This window comes from Lipotes vexillifer, unplaced genomic scaffold (genome assembly GCF_000442215.2).
Source record: "Lipotes vexillifer unplaced genomic scaffold, Lipotes_vexillifer_v1.1 scaffold967, whole genome shotgun sequence".
Taxonomy (NCBI): Eukaryota; Metazoa; Chordata; class Mammalia; order Artiodactyla; family Lipotidae; genus Lipotes; species Lipotes vexillifer.
In genome coordinates this window covers 906,142-928,860 of record NW_006791018.1, presented here as the reverse complement: position 1 = coordinate 928,860, position 22,719 = coordinate 906,142, and the positions used below count along the sequence as shown (strand labels likewise).

Here is a 22,719-nt window from a genome sequence, read left to right as displayed (position 1 = left end):
CCCTACACAGAAGGGAAAACAAAACTGCCTGAGTCAAAAGACAAGGGCACATCCTGTGCACACACAGCTACTTAAGTCTGTTTATGATTTTCACATCAACTTTGTTTTTTAGGCAAAGAAGTTCAGGGAACTGGCTGAGCACTTCTCCAAGGGAGCAAGAGAAAGAGAAACTTTAGATTCCTCTTCTCTCAAGAACTAAAAGCAGAATTTCTAAAGACACAAACACTTTAAGAAGAATTTAACAGCTACATGAGGAAGTCTCTAGTGTCCACTTCCTCATTATTTTTTGACGCTCCAAGCATTTATTCATTACTCTACAGCAGTCTTGGTTTGACTTTCCCAGCCCACATGGAGTCCAAAGAGTAACTAAGAATGCACATTGCCCAATAGCCCAGATGAAGGGTATAGTGAGACTTGACCCAGACAGAGCTCAAAAGCAGAGGAAAGCTGTAGCAAGGCTCTAAGAAGTTATTTGACTCCAGTACTAAAAGGCTGCTGGCAGAAGACAACGTAAGGCCCTAGGAGGTCTGCAAGAATCCAGCTTCTCTGGCAGATCACATCACTCAGATTGGTTCTTTTAACTAGCACTACAGCACCTGATTGCATGGAGCCTTAAGTGTTCTTTGGTCATTATGGAAGCGCATCTTTGAGGGTAGGCAATAAATCAAGTCTCATAATGGAACTAAAGGTTACAGCTATACTTACATCCAAGTATTCATCCAGGCCTAACTTGGTAAATTCATATTGGAGGTGAACTCTGAAATTCATGTCTTCTACTGAATGGACTACAATATTAATAAACTGCATAGAGGCCACCTGAAATGAAATTGTCAACAGGTTAGATGAGCTCCAAACTTGTTTTCTCAGTTTAATCATAGTCATATATTTTCAATTTCACAAATCTAAGCTCACTTACCAATTTCCTTTTCCTTTGTTTCACTGGGTCTTTAAAAATATTTTACAATTTTTAAAAATTCAAAAGTTACAGAGGTACCACAATAAGATACCACTTCATATCCACTAAGATGCTATCATCAAAAAGAAAGATAATAACAAGTGTTGGCAAGGATGTGGAAAAACTGGAACCCTCATCCACTGCTGGTGGGGATATAAAATAGTGCAGCCACTTTGAAAAGCTTGATAGTTCCTCAAAATGTTATTCAGTTACTGTGTGACCCAGCAATCCCACTCCTAGGAATATACCCAAGAGAAATGAAAACATACATCTGCATAAAAATTTGTACACAAATGTTCATAGTAGCATTATTCATAATAACCAAAAAGTAAGGGGAAAACCCCCCAATGTCCATGAACTGATGGATTACAAAAATGTGATTCCATTCATGTGAAATATCCAAAATGGGAATATCTATAGAGACAGACAGTAGGCAGTTGCCTAAAAATGTGATTCCATTCATGTGAAATATCCAAAATGGGAATATCTATAGAGACAGACAGTAGGTTAGCAGTTGCCTAGGACTGCGGGTGGGAAAAAATGACCGCTAATGGGTACAAGAAATCTTTGGGGGCGGGGGAAGGAGGCAACAAAATGTTCTAAATTAGACTGCAGTGATGATTGCACAACCCTACAAATACGCTAAAAATACACTGAACTGAGCACTTCAGATGTGTAAGTTGGATGGTATGTTAATTGTATCTTGGTAAAGCTGTTTTTAAAAAGTCTTATAGGCATATAGAACACACTCAGTTATTACCAGTACATCGTAGAAATGTGATAATTATTACAACGAAGAACACTTAAATCACCTGTAATCACACCACAAGGTAATCACTTCTAAAATTTTACTGTGGGCCCCGCCATACCAACAGGACAGTAACAGAGCTTCTGACCCATCTTTCCATTTTAAACAATCAACCAGTTTCTATTCCATAAAAGCCCTGGATTTGCTACATTCTCCCCACAACTGCATCAGTGGCTCTGATCTGCCACAGAGAAAACCAGTCCCCAGCTTAGTAAATAACAGAACAGAGTTTAACGTATCTATTTTGTTTTCCATAGGGACAGTCAGTTTATTTACAGTGAAAATATCTCACTAATGCTTTCCCTCTATGGTTACCCAGAGACTTGCAAGGAGGTATGACTGTGGGACCCACATTCACACTTACTCTGAAAACTGCCTCCCTCTTCCTCTCTCCCCCAAACCCCACATTTTTTTGTCTTGTTTAAATTGTTTTTCTCGAGTTAGATTCTTCTTTGAGTATATGTTATCCATTGGGTATCTGTGGAAGATGTGTAAACTCTCTAGGTTACATGAGGAATCTATCACCATTTACTAAAAAATTACGTCAGTTCCTATGGCTCAATAAACTAAAAAAGATTTTGTCACTTTGTTTTCTTTTGCCCACAAAAAAAAATAAATACATAGAAAGGTCTTGTGCTACATTTGAAGCATTTATGTTTTACAAGGAATATGTTGTTAGGGAAGTTGTGCAACTTAATTGCATTCCCAAGACAGTTTATGAAAAGCCTCATTTTCTGGAAAAAACAAATATGGCTAGATTTTGGCATCTTTCCATTTCTCTTCTAAAGCATGTCTAAGTGATCTATTGAGTGTTATACTATGCCGAAGAGGCAACTATTTGCTAGATGGCACATGACTCGAGCACATATATATACTTGAGCACACATATAGTATATCCATATACTAACAGCCTCTAAATAAGATTCTCCAATGCATGTTCATAGGAATAAATGAACCGACAGGAAATATGCTCTCATTTGTCAACAGTGCAGGTGTTGTAAAGGGCTTAACATCATTATAATTTCAGTAGAAACTCAAATGGCAGAGAGATCTGGTAGGTATGATAAATGAGTGAAGTGGGCCATACAACAGGGAATGGTGTGGACTGTGACAGACTGGAAAGGCTATCTTCAGACTTAAGGAATAGGCACCACTTGGCTCCAGCAGCTGATACTCTACAAACAGGGACCTAGCGTTACCAGAACTTTTTAGTTCTCAGGAAAATCAGAAATCTGCAATTTAAGGCACAATTTTCAAATTGTTTAACGGAAGGACGTCACTGTCAGACTAAACTCACAAGCCTGTATGTATGTTGGCTTCAGCCTGGGAGGCTCCAGTATGCAACGTCAGCTCTAAAGGAACAAATAAGTTCCCCCTATGACGGCAGAGGAAAGATCCTTGTCAGGTGAGCCAGGGCATGATTTCTTTACATATTCGTCACCAGTGCAAAAGTTAGCCTTAAACTCTCCAAAAACATCCCAATAACAAGAACTAAAAAGTCAATGTAAAAGTATTCCTTGTTTCAAATTTATTTTTTACCTTTTGAAAAAGTATGTATACATATGCTTTATGGAACAGAAAAGCTCTATTAAAGATTTCAACCGATACTGATTTGGGAAGGGGCTGAGGACTACGAAGTATATAAAATTTGAGGACCCAGAAAACATTTTTCACATAAAAGGGTTAGAAATTTGCAAAGCTATGTTCCATGTTTTATCATCACTGAAGCAATTCAAATGAAAACTGCCTGGCATCCCAAGCACAGGTTTTAGAAGACTTGATGTCAGAAGAACTGAACAGAATATCTGCTCTAGGCTAGAAGGGATCTGGGAAATTAAGCCCAAGTAAAGAATCTACTGGGTCCACAAGTTTCCAAGGTCAACTGAATTAGGTCAAAGAAAGCAGACCTGGGTGTACTCAAGGGTAATCTGGCTCTGGAAATTCTCTACAGTGGATTCCACCTTCAGTCCAGGATTAAGATTTAGGTACATAGATTCAGAAGTGCTCAAACTCCTTTTGCTTTTTGTACCTGAAGATGACAGTCCTGCCGCTGAATCACACATTTTTGCATGTGATTTACCCTGCTAAGGAGACCTGCAGTATGATCACACCCTCACAGAATTACTAGAGCAGGAAATCAAGGGAGGAAAAAAAAAATCACCTCTATGTATTAATTTGGGGGATATATACCGTCAGTTCTACAAACCAAAGCACTTCAGTCTTTGAGAATACAGTCTGGAGAAAACCACTGGCTGGGGTGTGCAAAAGGCAGAATGGTTAACATTCTTGGTTTCTAATTTAAGGATTCTTATGAGCACTATTGACAGCTAAAGCTGGCTCTTGCAGGCATTTGTGCCAGGTGTTATCTTCCTTTTCCCAAATGCATGGCTTCACCCTTTGCTATAAATACAGTTGACCCTTGAACAACATGGGTTTGAACTGTGTGGGTCCACTCATACGCAAATTTTTTTCAATAGCAAATACTAGGTACTACACGATTCACAGTTGGTTGAATGTGCGGACACGGAACCGTGTAAGCAGACAGCCAACTGTAAGTTAACAGGAGGGTTTTCCACTGTAGGGAAGGTCAGCGCCCCTAAACCCCCGCACTGTTCAAGGGTCAACAAGAGTACTGTAATCAGTACTTTTGGCCTTTACTATAGTGTATACATAAAGAATAAAACTGCAGATAAATGCCATAAAGGTAAAATACAGATTAAAAAAGCAAGTCTAAATTGGCTCTTTAGCATATTATACTCAGTTTCCTATCCTTTATAACATATAATACATATGTATGTATAATATATAAATATAAATGGATTTAGGAAATAACTGCTAAAAACTGAGTTTGCTTTATTGAAAGTAGTACTGAAATAACTCACCATAAAATCTATGTTATTGTCCTCATTTCTGAAATGTTCCATCAACTTCTCAAAGCGCAGTTTTTCTCCACAAACCTGAAACACACATTATCATCACGCATGTGAAATTCCAAACATAAGCACTCCAAAATTAGATGCAGAAATTTTAGCATTAATAATTATTTCCAGAACATCTTTTCTTTATTCCTCTCCCGCAGGCTATTTACTTCTCTTCCTACAGTTAACACACAAATAGCAAAGTGAGCCAGGACCAAAGCTCACCCTTGGTTTCTCTTGCATGTTCTCTTGCTATTTTGAAATCCATACTGAATGTGCTCTTTTTTCACTGGTCATCTTTGTTTGTCCCACCAATCCTTTTAGCTGGCATTCAGAATCCCAGAATGTTGCTTATGGTTACAAAGAAAAAAAAAAAAAGACCATACTTTTCCTTTTTACAAAAGTACTTTTGAAACAGACATGCTAAAAGATTTTAATAACTTTGTATTTAAATTATTTGAGAAGCAGATTCAAAATGTTCATATCATGTCTAACCAAATCAAATAATTTTAAGCATAAACTACAACACAAAAACTCTGGGAGGCTATCTAACCCATTCAAGGTGGGTACAGAAATTTGCAGTAATCTGTAAAGCAGCACTCCAGAGGCCTGAAATACACACATTCAGCTTGAATTAATGCTTTTGCTGAACAGGTGAAATAAGCAGATAAAATACTGTGAACTCCAGAGCCGCAAGGTATTCTGCTTATACGTGGAATTAAATACATGGAGTTAAGAACACAGAGTCAAAGAAAGATTTGTACCAAATAACGACTCTCTGGAGACTTATGCCCCAAAAAATCAAAGGATGAACTTTAATTCTTTCAGTGTCCTTGTCTACCTTTTTTGGAGCAAAGTCCTAAACCCACTGATTGATTCATTCCACCTTCAGAAACTATTCACCCGGACACCCGTGGGCTCCTTGTTATGTTAGTAAGACACAGTCTCTGGTCTTAACATTTTTTGTGAATTTAATCCAGGTTTCACATGCTTAACGAAATTTTCTGATTCCCTTTGTGGTCTTAGGAATACTCAGGCCAATCCTAAATCCTAAAGATTTCTCCTAAAATGATATTTCATAATGCTATAATGCAGCCATTTAATTCTGTCATGTTAAATTCCATATGTGTGTGTATATACACATACAGACACATACATTTTGGCGAAGAGAATGTCCAATGAAGGTAGGAATTTTATGTTTTGTTCCTTACTCTATCCTCAGCATCTAAAACAATGCTTATTAGCATGTTGTAAATTCTCAATATTTGTTGAATTGCACTGAATAGAGGATAAACAAGAAATTATGTTAAAATACTCCATTCCATTATGGTTTATCACCGGATGTTGAATATAGTTCCCTGCGCTACACAGTAGGACCTTGTTGTTTACCCATCCTATGTATAATAGTTTGCATCTGCTATATTCAATACCCAGTGATAAACCATAATAGAAAAGAATATGAAAAAGAATGTGTGTGTGTGTGTGTGTGTGTGTGTGTGTGTGTGTATATATATATATATATAAATAACTGAGTCACTTTGCTGTACAGCAGAAACTAACACAACATTGTAAATCAACTATACTTCAAAAAAAAATTTTTTTTAAAAGAAAAAAATACTCTTAACGAAAGGGTGAATGACTTACTACTACTCCCCATGATGTTTTAGAACGAAACAAGAAGCCTCAGACCTCCGTAGACAGGGACTACGAGTCAGTCTTTAGTAGTGGTTCCTGTGCCTTAACCGTGTGCTGGGAATGCTAAGATGCAGCTCCCACCTTTGAAGGACTTCTAGTCTCAAAGCAACTTAATTTTCTCAACAGATTCAGACCACAGTTTACTATATTCTGATGACAACTCCCCATTTATCTATACCCACCTAAACAAAAAATAATTATAGAAGACAGGAACAGTGCATGGGCCGGGTCTGGAGGAAGAGAAGGAGGCCCCAGAAGGCAGAGTTTAAAGGGAAGCCTTTTAAAGACACTTGTGTCCAATCCCACCCCAGAGAGCCCAATGCAGGAGGCCCAGGTGGAGCTGGGGTGACATGGGCAGGTACATTTGCAAAGCATTACAGACCATTCTGATGCTCTGCAAAAGCTGAGAACCAGAGATTTAAAGGATGCCATGTTCAGCCCTGGGGCCCACCAGCCCCTCTGGAGAATATGCACAAGTTCCTGGAAAAAAAGGCTTGTTGAATGGGGCACAGAAGTGCAGGACCAGCTCCCTAGACTGTGACATCAGTCACATCTTGTGCCCAAAGGCATCCGTGTCTCTAGCCTGCAAAAAAAAAGCCCAATGGGTGAAAACTGGTGAGGCTTGGTATAGAAAAGGTTAGAATTACAACCTAAATTTTCTTTAAGAGAAACCTCAGCATAAGAACTTGTTTCCCAGCAGGACAATTTACTTCTATCTGTTTTGGGAGGTGGGTAGTGACAGGAGAAAGAAAGAGAGGTGGCTCTGGGTGTGCGGACAGCTACCAGCTCTCCTGAGAAGCAGGCTGGGATTAATGTTCTATTGAGCAGCTAGGCACTCACTGAACCAGGAGAGGCAGCAGCCATCAGTGAGCAGTGACGATGAAGACAATTCCTAGGAGGGCAAAGTCTTGCAAATCAAAGAATGTCAGAAACCTGCAAAGTACCCTGGGGAGTCTGGGGCGCTCAATTTATGAATGAGACTGACACCCAGACAGATCAAATATCTCCAACTTGATGAAACACAGAGGTTAGAACCAGGTTCCCAACTGCCAGTCTGATGTTCCTTCCCTCACACAGCCCAGAATGTTCAGATAAACATATTCAAGATGATAGTAAAAGCACTCCAGAATTATCTGAGACACCAACAGAGATGGAAAATGTTATTATTAAAAACCACAATCGGTGCTCGCTTTGGCAGCACATATACTAAAAACCGCAATCAGGGACTTACCAGGTGGCCAGGTGGTTAAGAATCCACCTGCCAATGCAGGGGACACGGGTTCGAGCCCTGGTCCAGGAAGATCCCACATGCCTTGGAGCAACTAAGCCTCGTGCGCCACAACTACTGAGCCTGCGCTCTACAGCCCACGAACCACAACTACTTATGCCCGCGCACCTAGAGCCCATGCTCCTCAACAAGAGAAGCCAACGCAATGAGAAGCCCTCCCACCGCAACGAAGGGTGGCCCCTGCTCGCTGCAACTAGAAAAAAGCCCGTACACAGCAACGAAGACCCAACGCAGCCAGAAATAAAAATTAATAAATAAAAATTAAAAAGAAAAAAACCAATCATTTCATCAGGCATGCACTTGATGTCCGTGCACCTGAATCTCCCATGGAACTTCTAAAAATGGACGATTCTTAGGGTCTAAATCAAGACACACTCAATGAGAATCTCCATGGTTAGAACTAGGAATTTGTGCTTTTGAATAAGACTCAGATTTGTTGGACCAGCGTTTAGAAACCAATGGCTTATACAATATTAGACTAGCTGATTTAACCCTCAGCCTTTCTGACTACCAACTGTAAACTGCATAGCTACATCATTAACTCCACAACTCATTCAACTTCCAATTTAACTACACAAAAAAGAAATATAGTTACTATAACTGGGTGTCATAGGAATGCAGCAGGGATTCGTCCACTGTCCCTGCACAGGTACAATGAATAATAAGGTTAACTCCCGAATAATCAGGGATTGTGTCCAGGACATTAAGGAAAGTGGATTTTATATAGCCAAGGAAAGCACATGTGGGCAACAACAAAACTACTCAGATTGTTAATAGAAAGAGATGGCATCAACTCCAGAACAAGCAATATTAGATTAATTTTAAGCTGAATTAAGATCCCCAAAGTCATAGTACTAGCCTGGTAGATAGGACTGAAACAGACATTAAGAGGAGCCTTGAATATATGCCTTTCTTTAGAAATCCCTCATTCCGTCAACAGACAAATGCATGCTGAGAACATGTGCTATGAAACAGAGTATTAAATACCTTCAATCTTTAAAAATAATAGACTTCAATGTCTTCCAATTTACAGCTCCTAGGAACTTGGTGAAAAGGATCCAAATACATAAAACAACACGTTGCCAACATAGATGCCAGCTTGGGGAAACTGTGAAAGATTGACCACTCTCCTCATTCACTATAAGAACTAGAAGGGCCCCTCCTATCAGCTCCACCAAGCCCTTCTCTGTAAAGGTTTAGATTGCTCAATCTCAACTAATGAATTCAGGGTGGTACTTTCTGACACTGTTCTACAGGAACAGCATGGAATCCCAGGGCCCCCTTCATTTCTGCTGGGGAAAAAAAAAAGGAAGCATACGAACAAGATTCATATTTGTTTCTATGTTACTTTAGCAATCATTAAACCAGAGTATACTACAATCCCACAGGAAATGGGAAGATGTGTTTGGGGAAGGTTGGTAAAAGTCGTGTCCCACATCAAAGGAAAGCTGTCGTAGCTCATACAGCTCACATCTGGACCACCCCTGCACACTTGTTTCAAATAAGATCATCATGGCTGAACATGCCTCTTCTCTCCTTTGAAACGGCCTCATTTAGAAAATCTGATGAGGATGAAAGGAACAAGACACTGATCCCGAATGATTTTCCAAATCTACACAATGGCCTTCGGGGGGTGCTCTCAAGGCCTTCATCAAACGTACAGGAGGGACAGGAGCATGTTTGCACGTATATATTAGTGTACATTATAAACTGCTGCATATAACTTCCATCTGCCAACAAAGACCAGACAATATATGATCTGAAAACTTTCAAATAAAACAACTGTACTATTGCAATTGAAACCTGTCATTTCTTGACTTTTCTCTTCACTGGTATTTCTCATTCCCCCACTAGCTTTGACATCGGTTTCCTCTATCAGTAACAAACTCCTATATCACTGGAGTAGGGCGAGTAGGGAGTGAATTTAAGAGACACAGCCATAGAAGGCTGAGCAGAGACTGGAGAGAAGCCTACTGCATCAGGAATTAGACTTCCACAGCCAGGGCCACCAGAAATAAAGTCAACAAGGAAGAAAGAAGTATATGCTTTGGAAAAGCATATATTCTACTGTAAACTTAAGAGGCACCTTCATGTATAAATCATTTATAAATCAGTCTCATGTGAATAAATTCACTGACCCTAATTAACAGTATGTCAAGTGAAAACACTCAGGCTGGGATCAATCCTGGACCACTTGTCTGCAAACACAGGCACCCATCTACCCATCCCTGTGGGGTCCTGCCTAACACATCCAGCCCTCTTTGCACCTTTAATCTCTAACACTGGTGGGGGGTGATGGGATATGAGGGCAGAAATGAGTCTATGTGGAGTATTAAACAGGGGACCATAAAACCTAGATTACAAGTCACAGTACCACCATTACTGCACTGTGAGCTTGGGCAATTCCGTGAACTTCTCTGGTTTTCACATCCATTGATTTGAGAACCTTAGATTACACTGTTGGTTGTGAAATCCTTTTCTAGGAAGCTGTAAGGGTTACAGAGGAAAGTGTTGGGGGTTCCAAGGATGGGGGCGCACCAGGGATGGGGGTCCTGGCAGGGTCAGGAAAAGCACAAATGAAGTTCTTGAGACTTCTATCCTCATTCATCCAACTTGCATTATTATACTGAGTTGCCTGGTAAGATTTCTTCTGGGGGACAAAAAAGGTTCATTGAACGTTTTCATTGCTAATAAAAGTTTGAAAAAAATTCTCTCTCTCGGTATCTTGAAGCTCTAAAATTCTAATCTAGTCATGGCAATATAACATGATATTCCCAAGAAGACTGGCCTGGAAGCTCTACACAAAGCAAATTTAGAGAGATGCACTCGGCTCTGCAGGCCCTGAGTACCAAGCTTGAAGGGCGAAGCCCTATCTCATGGCATCTTGGCTCACTCTGCTTGTGAAGTGGATAAATCCTGCCCTGCCCAGATAAAACAGGCCACACCCAAGGCAAGCAAGATACATTTTCACTTCAAGGAGAGCTGAAGCAAAAGCACAGCTCCTGCGAAAAAACAACTCAACCCTGCTCTCCAACATCTGTGAAAGATATTTCTGACCAGCGTCCCAAACCATTTGGATAAACTGTAGGCTCTGGAATGCAAAAGAGGCAGTGGCTTAAAGCGTCTCTAAAGGTGGGCAGAGTTTAGGGGATGATTCCCCTAAGGGCTAACAGCAGAGAAAAGATGGTTTTACAAAAGCCTTGTAATAAAGAGTATTATCTTGCTAGCCAGATGTTGACATGAACAACAGACCGCCGTCCTTCAGCCATCTCTCCTTCCCCTTCAAGGTTAGTGACTGTCTTTGGCTTCCCCCAGCAACAGCTCCCAGGGTACCACACAAAGTCTGCAGCCAGACTGAGGCCTGACTTACAAGGTGGCTATAAAATATGCTTCAGGGTTACTTACATAAAAATTAAAGGCCCCTCGCTTAAGTGTTTCCTTCTTGCCCTGGCGCCTGCCTCAGTACTTTCTTTTTCTCTTCTCACAATAGGCACCTATGATCAGCAGGGCTCCCTTCAGAAAGGCACCGTTTTAAAGGCACAGTCTATTATGACTGATTAGACTATGCCTGCCAGGGAACAAAAGTTCCGTTTTGTTTTTGGGGCCACATGAAGTAAACAGTTATTGCACCGTTAGTCCCAGGGGAAAGCATCTTTTACCTTCTATCAAGAGCACCAGCAGTCTATGGATTACTGATGCCATGGTGGCTCAACAAAACCACTTTCCTGGGGTGTTCTGTGGTTGTCAGGGTCTATTATCGTTTCCCCTGAGGTGACTAGACATTTCAAACACAGACACTGGGTGGCTGCCGTGACAGAGGCCGACCACTCCAACCTGTTGCTGGCTCTCCCGTCTCCTTGGGATTTAAAAGCGGAAATGTTCATCAGATTGAAGCATTCTGAAACAAAACAACCTGATCTCACTCCACTGAAATAAAAACTAGCGAAAGCTAAACAACAATGTATTCTACAATGGATCCTGCCTCCTCCCTCATAAATTAATAAAACATTTGTAACAATCTTGGGCTGGCAGACATCTGATTAAGAACCAGAGGCTTTGTCCACGTAATGCTAAACACCCTCATGAAAACTTCAGTTACTTTTCCAGATGTTTCCAAATATCCAGATGTTTGGCATCAGGTACACAAAGCATCCAGATGACTGTTTTACTTCCCATGCATATATTTTGCTGCATTGAATAAAGAATCCTGACATAGAAGCAAAGGGCTAGTAAAATCCCCAGAGGATAACTTGTTGACACACCACACCTTAAATGAGAGATGCATTTTTATCACTCCCCTTAAAAAAAAGATGACCTTCATTAAATTCTAGAGAGTAAGGCTCCACAATACAATTCATCATCAGTGACCTCTTTCGGAAATATTCCTAATGTTGGACTTGAATCTCTCTGGCTTCACTGCAAGACTCACATCTCTTGGTCATCAGTAAGGATACAGATTCTTACAAGGCTTCTATTCCTACAGGAAGGCCAAAGTACCTTCTAGTTCTTCAAAAAAGGCTGTTTTTTAAATTGGTAAATGATAAAGGCCTTCAGTCATCTCTGGGACAACTTGCCAGTCAGATCCCTCAACAGTAGAAAAAGGTCTATTTAACACTGCTTTATTACATTCATTTTTTCCTCTCCATTTTGCCCTTTGAACACATACTCAATTTGGTCAAGCAAGGCAAGGGAGGGGACACAACGACACATTTCTAGTGGTCATCACGTGTTCACTAAACCACAGCAACAGCACATGGTAGGAGCTGTGTAAATCCTGTGGCATTCCCACCACAGACCTTGGGACCTGCTCAGGAGGCAAACGTCAACCCATGCTCTCTCCTCTTGCATGAATCACGACAAATCAAATTAAATCAAACAAAGATGTGCTAAGAATTCAGAGCCCTTGAAGACAAGGACTCTTTGTTTGCTAGATCAAAAACCTCAGTCCACAAATAGGCAAATGCCTGAAGTTTGTCCACTGCTCCCTCCTAACTCGCATTTCACATCTCTTCTACTTTCTTCTGTGCTCTGCCCCAATTCTGGGTCTTCATCAGGAGGACCCTGCTCTTAGCTTCCTGTAACCACCTCCACCCGGCCCAAGGTGACAGCAGACAACAGACTGGGGCAGCAGTTCTTAAAGTGGGCTGTTTGAACCCTGAGGGCCCCTGCCACCCCATGACAGGGTCTGTGAGATCAAAACTATTTTTATAATAATACTAAGATGTTACTTGCCTTTTTCACAGTTAACATTTGCACTGGTGGTGCAAAAGCAATGGGAGGTGGATAAAACTACTGGTGCCTTAAAACAAATCAAGGCAGTAGCACCAAATTATATCAGTAATCACTGTATTCATCACAGTCATGCATTCTCAGTTATTGTTTATTTTTTAATTTTTAAAATTAAAAAAATTTTTTTTTTATATTTTAGCCACACCGCTCATCATGTGGGATCTTAGTTCCCCGACCAGGGATCAAACCAGCATCCCCTCCATTGGAAGCACGGAGTCTTAACCACTGGAACAACAGGGAAGTCCCTCAGTTGTTTTTTTTAAAAAGCCAGTTTCACTTAAGAATACCCTTGATAAATGCAATAAAAAGCATTAATGATATTAAATCACAACCCCTGAAAACACACCTTTTTAATATTCTATATGAGGAAATGAGATCCCTGCATAAAGCACTTTTGCTGCATATAAACATATGGTTGTCTTGAGGGAAAGCACTTCTGTAATTATTCTAGTTGCAAAATTAACTAGCCACTTTTTCGTTTTTGTTTGAAAAAATGACTGACTAACTATTTAGACTCATATACCTGGCTGTTATTTTCTTCAAAACTCAATTAAATGAACCTTCTACGTTAAAGGAAACAATTGACAATATTTGTTTCCAATGATAAAAATTAAGCTTGCAAGAAAAAATGAGAATTTGAAAACTTGTATCCACCATGAGCTTAACACAGCTTCCTAATATTTAAAGACTTTTCTGATAAGATTGGTGGCAATAATAACTAATGTGATTTTTAAAACTACTGCATTATAAAATGTGTCAATATTTAGATGATCTGGATAATTCAGAGAATTGCTATTTTCCAAGTGACCATTGCATATTGTTACAAAATTATGCATACATTCAACAAAGTGGAAGATAAGCAAATAAATTTTAATGTAAGGGAGTGTAAGAAGTTCATTAATATGGTTTCAGATTCTACTTTGCAACTCACTTTTAAGAAACTACTACTTATCCAATGTTTGTATAGTATAGTATCAAAAATGAATATCCACTATTATCTGAAAATGCTGTTCAAAATAATTCCTTCTCCATCTGCACATTTTCATGGGGCTGGATTTCCTTTGACTACTTCAACCAAAACAACACAAGTGACTAAATGCAGAAGCAGACATGAGCATGTAGCTACCTTCTATTAACCTAGACTCTAAAAGATGTATAAAAATATAAAATAATGCCACTATTATAGACTGAATTGTGTCTCCACAAAATTTATGTTAAAGCCCTAACCCTCAATTCAACTCTATTTGGAAATAGGGCTTTTAGGAGGTAAGTAAGGTTAAATGAGGTCATAAGGGTGGGGCCCTAATCCGATGGGATAGGTGGCCTTATAAGAAGAGGAAGAGAGATCTCTCTTTACACAGACACACCTAGAAAAGGCCATCTAAGCACACAGACAGAAGGTGACCATCTGAAAGCCAGGAAATAAATTTGTTGTTTAAGCCATCCAGTGCACGGTATATATATACATTAATATATGATATTTGGTTTTCTCTTTCTGACTTACTTCACTCTGTATGACAGTCTCTAGATCCATCCACGTCTCAACAAATGACCCAATTTCGTTCCTGTTTATGGCTGAGTAATATTCCATTGTATATATGTACCACATCTTCTTTATCCAGTCGTCTGTCAATAGGCATTTAGGTTGCTTCCATGACCTGGCTATTGTAAATAGTGCTGCAATGAACACTGGGGTGCGTGTGTCTTTTTGAAGTATGGTTTTCTCTGGGTATATGTCCAGTAGTGGGATTGCTGGATCATATGGTAATTCTATTTTTAGTTTTTTAAGGAACCTCCATACTGTTCTCCATAGTGGCTGTATCAATTTACATTCCCAACAGTGCAAGAGGGTTCCCTTTTCTCCACACCCTCTCCAGCATTTGTTGTTTGTAGATTTTCTGATGATGCCCATTCTAACTGGTGTGAAGTGATATCTCATTGTAGTTTTGATTTGCATTTCTCTAATAATTAGTGATGTTGAGCAGCTTTTCATGTGCTTCTTGACCATCTGTATGTCTTCTTTGGAGAAATGAAAGACAATAAATTCTTAAAATCTAAAACTTGAAGAAGCAAACAAATGGATTTCTAATAGTAAAATGTCTTGCAAGATTGTTGGGAGTCAACCACACTATATAAAGAACAACTCATCTGCCATCTCTCCATGAAGATGAAGTCACACTATTCAGAGACAGGATAGGTTTCTCTATACAGAAAAGAGCTCTTCACCAGTTTACAAGGTAGGAAAAAAGAAAAAAGACTTTCCTTCAGTTCTTATGTTTAACAAGGCAAGGTGCAATCTCTGGCATTTACCAGGCTGGACTGCAGCAATCCCTAACTGTCCTCTGGTTGTCTCTGGGATGTGTCCACCTCTGTCACATGGAGGCTCATTACAAGGCTAGATTTTTTTCCCCAAAGCCAAGTAAATGTTAGATTTCAAGCAAGAATATGAGAGAAATACAGAAACAGTTTTCTCCCACATGGTCTATAGGACATGCATTCCCCAAGTTCAGGGAGAATCAGACTCAGTGTATCTGCCCAAATAAACAAATTTGTCCTGGAACAGCTGACATGCTATAACATCAAACAATCAAGAACAAACATGCAAGGAACCAAAAGATGATTATCTTTTACCAAAGCACTAACCATGCCCTTGCTACCTACCACATAGAATATACTCTTCCCTAGTTTTATACCTATTCCTGGAAAATACTTCCAACATGGAAAATTCAGCATTGTTCTTAGTAGTATACCAGTGAATCTGGGCTACCACATGTGTTGCTGGCATGAGTACTGGGGAAGGAACCGTTATTCTCCACAGCTAAAACCAAACTGCTGAAGCTATAGCTATAGCTCAGTGTTACTGTGATTGGTCATTTCCACTCTGCAGTGACACAGAGCTGAGGGGGAAACTCTGTCCGAGAGCTCAACTTCATGCTCATATATAATATGAGAGAGTTGGGCAGGAGCCACATGCACCACTGTGGCTATGGACCTACTGTGAGCAGGAGCTGAAGAGCCGAAACAATGACTCAAAAGCCCAGCCTTTGAAACACTGCCCAAGCCAGGATGCTTTCACAGGCTAGACCTTCCTAGGGGCAGGTACCCGCAGTGTGCCCAGCACATGCAGCTCACTTCCTGGTTAGGGAAGCAGCAAACTCCTTTGACTATGTAAGTGAGATCTGGGTTTAGAGACTAATGCAGCCATTTCTAGGCAGTTATAAAAGGGAACTGGGGACTAAAATCACAGTGTAGCTTAAAACCACAGTGATCTATTTCTATCCTAAGCTTGTTACTATCTTGCACACGTTACTTTTTGTTTGTGTTCATAAATTTGTGTACCTATCATTTTATTATCTAGGTACCTTGCTTTTATATCTGTAGTCAAAGAAGCACTTTATCTTTCTCAGCTGGAACGCTTTGAATATACATATTACATAGGCACGTGTAGGCAAAATTTTACGTAGAATCATAAAACTATAGAATTGGAAGGGATATAGAGGTCATTTGACTAACTTGTCACCTAAAGCAAGAACTTGCACCACAAGATACCAGACCCACCAGATATCCTCTTCTCCTCTTGACTACCTCTGTGTTGTGTGCTTCATAAAGCACAAAGGCTCTTCTGAGCATCCTTCTAGCTCATTCTAGCCTGGTGCCCTTTGGAGTTCAACTCCTTAGTACAATCCTATTCTCTACTTGGAAAAAACACACACACACAATCTTCAGTCACCTGTGTTTAAAGCCTGTTCTCTCATTCATTATCTTCAGTTCAGAACTAAGAATCTGACCTTGGACATTTTACCATCACTAAAAAAAAATTAACTTAATAAAAAATCAAAGTTAATTTTCTTCACCCGAAAAAAAATTCCCAGATCTTATTTGTTCATTGTGGCTGTGCTTCCTTCTTCTTAATTAAATGTATGCTGTTTGAATAGATTCTTGCTCTCCAATTATGTCCATCCCCATATTCAGTGGATCACTCTGTCTCTTGTTGACTTTTCTTCAATTTTATGGTTTCATACCCATTGTCATGGCCACAAATTTGGTCCAGGGCCCAGTCGTTTAATGCCTGACCTGCCTATCTTCCAATCTCCAGCATCTCTCTGCTCTGTTTTTTATGCATATATGATAATTTTTAAGATTTATCAGAATTACATAAAATGCCCTTCTCAGGTTTCCACAGAATCAAATGGAGTAGATATAAAACCACTTTATAAACTGTAAAGTACTACATAAGTATTAGTTGCTTCCCTTATCATTTTTCTTTTCCCTCCTACTTTTATCTGTTTTCCATTTGAGATTTTTTTTTTTTTTTTTTTTAAATCACAGTGAAGAGACTTCCCTGGTGATCCAGTCGTCAAGACTCTGCACTCCCAATGCAGGGGGCACGGGTTCAATCCCTGGTCAGGGAACTAGGATGCCGCATGCCGCACAGCATAGTTAAAAAAAAAAAAAAAAAATCACAGTGAAGATTTTCTGAATCTCCACTCTTCATCAGAACCTTAATCGTACTTGCCTCCTGTCGTGCTTTATTTTGTAACATGGGCCCCAGTCAAATATTTTTTCTTGTCGCTAGCACATTTATTTTGACATATACTGCCCCTAGGACAGACTTCATGCCCATCTCTTCCTCTGTTCCCAGAGTCGCCTCCACCAACTAAATCAAGTCTCTTCCTTTGTAACGGTGCTCAAGACCGATCCTCTCTCTTTGGGCCCCATACAAACATCCCAGTTTGTCCTGGCTTTTACTAATAACTTCAAACACTCCAATAATCTACCCAGTCAGTAACGTTTTGCTTGCCTTTTAGTAGAAGATCGAGGGTGTGTATCAACTTGTGTAGAAGGTGTTTGATAAGTAACAATATGTTATATAACACTGACTCCAAGTACGGAGCCTTGGAGTTCAATGGATCTGGGTAAAAACTCCAAACCTGCCAGTTACTAAAGTATGTCAGTAGGCCTATTTACTCTGAACCTCTATTTCACTATTCCTACTTCATAGGGTAGAGCTTATAATTAAAGTAATATATGCTAGCCTGTCGGCACTCAGCAAACAATAAGTGGTAGCCTTACTCTTTCTATATATGCATATGCCTTTTTAATACATTCATCAAATATGCTAGCTAATGTTTATAATGTGGAATAAAATGCAACAGTTTCATGAACGCTGCTCGTGTTTTCTTTCTGAAGATGATTGTTTGCTAGTTTAAAAGAAACTAAACAAAACCCTTCTGTATTGACTATGGAGCCCAAATAAATAAAAAAATATGCTTATGTTTTACAAGTATTTAAATTTCAAATGAAATTTGAACTTGACTCATACAGGGAATCAAGTTCAATAAGCATATTCATTGGCAAAAGCAACTAAAACTTTAGCTTAAATTATAATAGGGAATAAAAATACACATAAACACGATTCTAAAAGTTTTGAATTGTTGTTAACTTTAGCACACATTTGGTCCTTAACTAAATACCTATTAAAGTCAGTCCTGTCTTTTTCAAGGCAATGGTAGTTTTGTGGGACAAAAATCATGCCTTTTATTTTCTGTCAAACTCTCCCGATCTTATAACAGTGCTTTTTCCCTGGTAACAAATATATTTGCTCAACAACTCCCTAGAACTTCCAAAGAATTCTGGCTTTATTAGTTCTGAAAAGAAGTGGTAATGATCAGTGCCTTTATTTTTGGAGAGATGTTACACAAAAGATAACTGAACATCTTTAGAAAGTACAAGAGAAAGCAAGTCAAATGAAATGTTCCTGGAAGGGAAAATCTCACCCTGCACAATAGGAACATTTAGCCACACTAGGCAAAGTGTTACTTCCCAAACATTACAAGCAATAGAAATAAACACACATACAAATTAGAAGCAACACTGCCACTCCAAACCCTTTCACTGGTTTCCCTTTAGGGCATTACTACGCATCAATACATCTTTCTACTGTTACTCATAATACATGTACATACATATATATACACATAGATGCATACATATGATTTGTCTTATCATTTCCCTAGTTAACATATCTAGCACAAGCACTTTCATAACTATTTTAACGGCTCTATTTGAAACTAGAAGCTTATTTAGTAAGATGGTGGATGTGGTCCTGTGCCTTGGCTTAGTCACTGCTTAGACTGGGCTTAATAACAACTGAAATAACCTGCAACAATATAATAATAACCTATAACCTACTGACATTTAAAAACAATTCTTCATATTTCCACTTATTTAAAACGACTTAGAAAACAGCTAGAACAAATGTAGAATACTAAAGTATACTTAAGTCCCAAGATACAGACTTAAAAAACATATATCCTTACTATGCAAGTCAGGGTGGAGTGAGGGAGACAGAGAATAAGGAGGCAGTTCTTTCTCATTGAAAAAGAAACCAAGGTAATCCTACAGTTAAAGATCCTTTAGCCTTACTCTGCAGAAATAAAATGCCAGAATGGCAAAAATATCCTGACCTGGAACTGAAACTCTCATTCCAGTGGTTTCTGGTGATGATATTACCAAAGCTAGAAGAGTTTTGACCCCAATTCTCATACCAACTCACGGCAGAGTGCTTTATACCATCCTTATGTACCCGCAACCAGAGCATCACCTAAGTGTCAAAGAAACACCTCCCAAGCGAAAGCTCCAAGTGGAGGGCCCTGTGCCAGCCTCTGCTTCAGGTTCTCTGGAGCCTTAGAGTAACACACAGCTCTCGCTGCCTTCTCTCTAGGTCTTTCGTTGCTATCGTCCTAGAATATGATATCAGGGCACACAGGCCTACTGTTTTACAGTTGGCAGAGGGTACAGGTTTTAGAAATGGCATTTTTACATTAATAAAAACAAGGAGGTAACACCCTGTTTTTTTAAAAAAAAGAGTGGCTGCTACAAATGAAATGGAAGGGGAAGCTCCCTCTTGTGCAAAACTGCACTCAGGCTTGTGGAGAGAGAAGAGGGTCTAATTAAAGTCAGATTGAGGGGCTTCCCTGGGGGCACAGTGACTGAGAATCCACCTGCCAATGCAGGGGATACGGGTTCGAGCCCTGGTCCGGGAAGATCCCACATGCCGCGGAGCAACTAAGCCCCTGCACCACAACTACTGGGCCTGCGCTCTAGAGCCTGCGAGCCACAACTACTGAAGCCTGTGCTCTAGAGCCCGTGCTCCACAACAAGAGAAGCCACCGCAATGAGAAGCCCATGCACTGCAACAAAGAGTAGCCCCCACTCGCCGCAACTAGAGAAAGCCCGCGCGCAGCAGCGAAGACCCAACGCAGCCAAAGATAAATAAAATCTTTAAAAAAAAAAAAAAAAAAAGTCAGATTGAGAAGCAAAGCATCTTTACAAATGCTCGCCAGATAGCGTGATAATCTCCCCCAGGTACCATTACCTCCTGTATTTCCTTTATTATTATTTTTTTTTTTTTTGCCTTTTTAAACAAAAACTGTGTCATGTGTTTTTATTAAATCATAGAAAACTCATTTGTATACCAATTTTTCCACTTTGGGGACACTGGAATATTAAACAGCTGGGTAACAAAACAGTTGTAAGATACACCTCACTTTAAGCAGAGACAAGTTTTAAGTTGTCACATTTATTTTTTTTTTTTAATGTTGAAATAATCAGTAACAGGTTATTGGCTTTTTTCACCTTTGGGTCAGAAGAATAGTATCTCTTATAACTCCCCAATTCTCTTTAAGGATGTTTTTCATTACTCAAACCAACCATGAGTTTAAAAAGGCGATTAATTTGAAGTTTTAATACAAAATCCATTTCTTTTTCCCAGCCATGGGCTTTTAGGGTATTGTAAATGCTGAATTTCAGGAGAATGCTCTCCTTTCACAGGACCTATTATGCTTCTTTTCTACAACAGCAAACATGTATAATGGTACAGAATATATTTCAGAGTAAGTTAAATATTAAGACATACAGTATGGCAATAATGTCCTACTTTTCTTTCTACCATGTAAATTCAAAAGTTCATCCTAACCTTACACATTTATAAACGGGTGAAGACTGAGGGATTCAATGATGATGAAAATGCACAACCATCAGAACCACATTTTCTAAACACTTTGGCCAAATATATCCAAGTGGTCCTGTCAGAATCATGCCTGCATTTGTTCCACAGGGATCTAAATGAACAGATGCCGAAGGTCACCAAACGAATACGGGCAGTGGTTTTGCAGTTTAGGTTGTCACTCGTTCTGCTTTTGAGCAGAGACCCAGAGGTCACACTGTGACATGTCTGCACTCACCCCAAACACTCACATAACATAAACACAAATTAAATATTAGCAAACTTATTTTAAATTAAATTGAAGACCATTATTTTCAAGTGCATGAAGTATTTCCCCCTAGCTTCTTGAATGCGTGTTACAGAGCGAGAACTAACATCCTGGGTTAACATCCGTGTTCCTACATATTAGGGGCCAACCGGCTTCCTGTGAGAACTCCCTGGAGTAACACATGAGACCTTTAGGGGGAAGAAAAAGCAATTCTCCAATCTAAATGGAGGGATAGCCTCAAATAGTCATTTTCCCAAACTCCAGTTTGGATTTCAGACTCATTAAAGCAGGAACTCAAAAATGTGATCTTTGGGACTGGCTCCTGGTGTCACCCGTGCTGACAGTCTGTGTCCCAGGACACTCGACTGACCCTTAATACTTACAAAGCCTCACTTCAAGCCGCCCCCAGGTCCTGGGCCCCTGCTGTCAACCTGCAGACCTGGAGCTCTCCCAGGGAATGTGTAAACAAATCTGGGGGAAACCACGTTTCTGCAAGTTTTTGTTATGTCAGTGAAAAACCTCCTGGGCTAAGAAAAATAATAGGAAACGCCACCCCAATGGCAACTTCTTACAAGGCTTGTCTTCTGCTCATCCTGCTGTTGAAGACCATGAAGCCAACTCAAATATTCTTTGCCTCGCTTGCCCCAAATGGTAATTAAACAGAAACTTTTCTTTGAAATACCTTATTCCTGAATTATGACAAATGCTTATCTGAGCATACGTGGTCCCCCATCTTGTTACTGGAGGTGACTTGGAGAGGAGGCTAGGCTTCTGTGCAGGTTGGGATTCTGGCTGTGTCTGTTTCAACTGCAAACAGACAAGAACATGGCGCTGCAGCCCGGGACTTTGTGGAGCTGGCGGAGGTGCACAGTTTTGTAGTGGGCCCTGATCTCCTATATTTTCTTTAAAAAAAAAAAAAAAAAAAAAAAAAAAAAAGGCTTTCCCGGGCCCACATCAAAGGAAAGTCCTGAAGATGCTACAAGTGAATGACTACAGCGACTGAGGGAGCAGACGACTGTCAGTGGAGAAAGAGGCCCAAGGAGTGAGAAATATGAAGGGCAAAATGTCTGAAAGAAACCTCAGATCCCAACCATAGCCTGCTCTGGCAAAGTGACCTCACGCTGGGCCCACCCAACAGACTTTTGCAGCAAAATGTAACAGCCATTTCTTTACTAACTGAGAGAGTTAATCTAAACAGCCAATGCTTGGAGAAGACTGAGGAATACCTTTCCTGCCACTGCCCCTTGTGACCATTAGGCCATTGGGCCATATAATGACTCTGGAATAAGTAATGTGGTATTCCGTGACCTGCCCCTAACTTCTTATCCCACCTGTTCTCTTCCCACACATCCCTCCTTTAAGACTGAGGATACAAGGTAAACAAAGACATGTATGTCCTAAACCCTGTTACCTGTGAATATTTACCTTAAATGTAAAAGGCGCTTTGCAGATATGATTAAGTTAAGGATCTCGACATGGAGAGATTATCC

General features: G+C 39.9%; 1 protein-coding gene across 3 annotated transcripts in view; it reads right to left on the bottom strand.

Annotated features, from left to right (window-relative positions):
* The window catches only part of FMNL2 (formin like 2), a 315,721-nt gene that overhangs the window by 31,958 nt on the left and 261,044 nt on the right, over positions 1-22,719 (bottom strand). For all 3 annotated transcript variants that reach the window (XM_007464164.1, XM_007464163.1, XM_007464162.1), the window contains exons 10-11: positions 4,646-4,720; positions 706-816 (exon numbers count right to left, since the gene is read on the bottom strand). In XM_007464164.1, the coding sequence (XP_007464226.1) occupies positions 706-816; positions 4,646-4,720 (186 nt within the window). The remainder of the gene's footprint in view (positions 1-705; positions 817-4,645; positions 4,721-22,719) is intronic.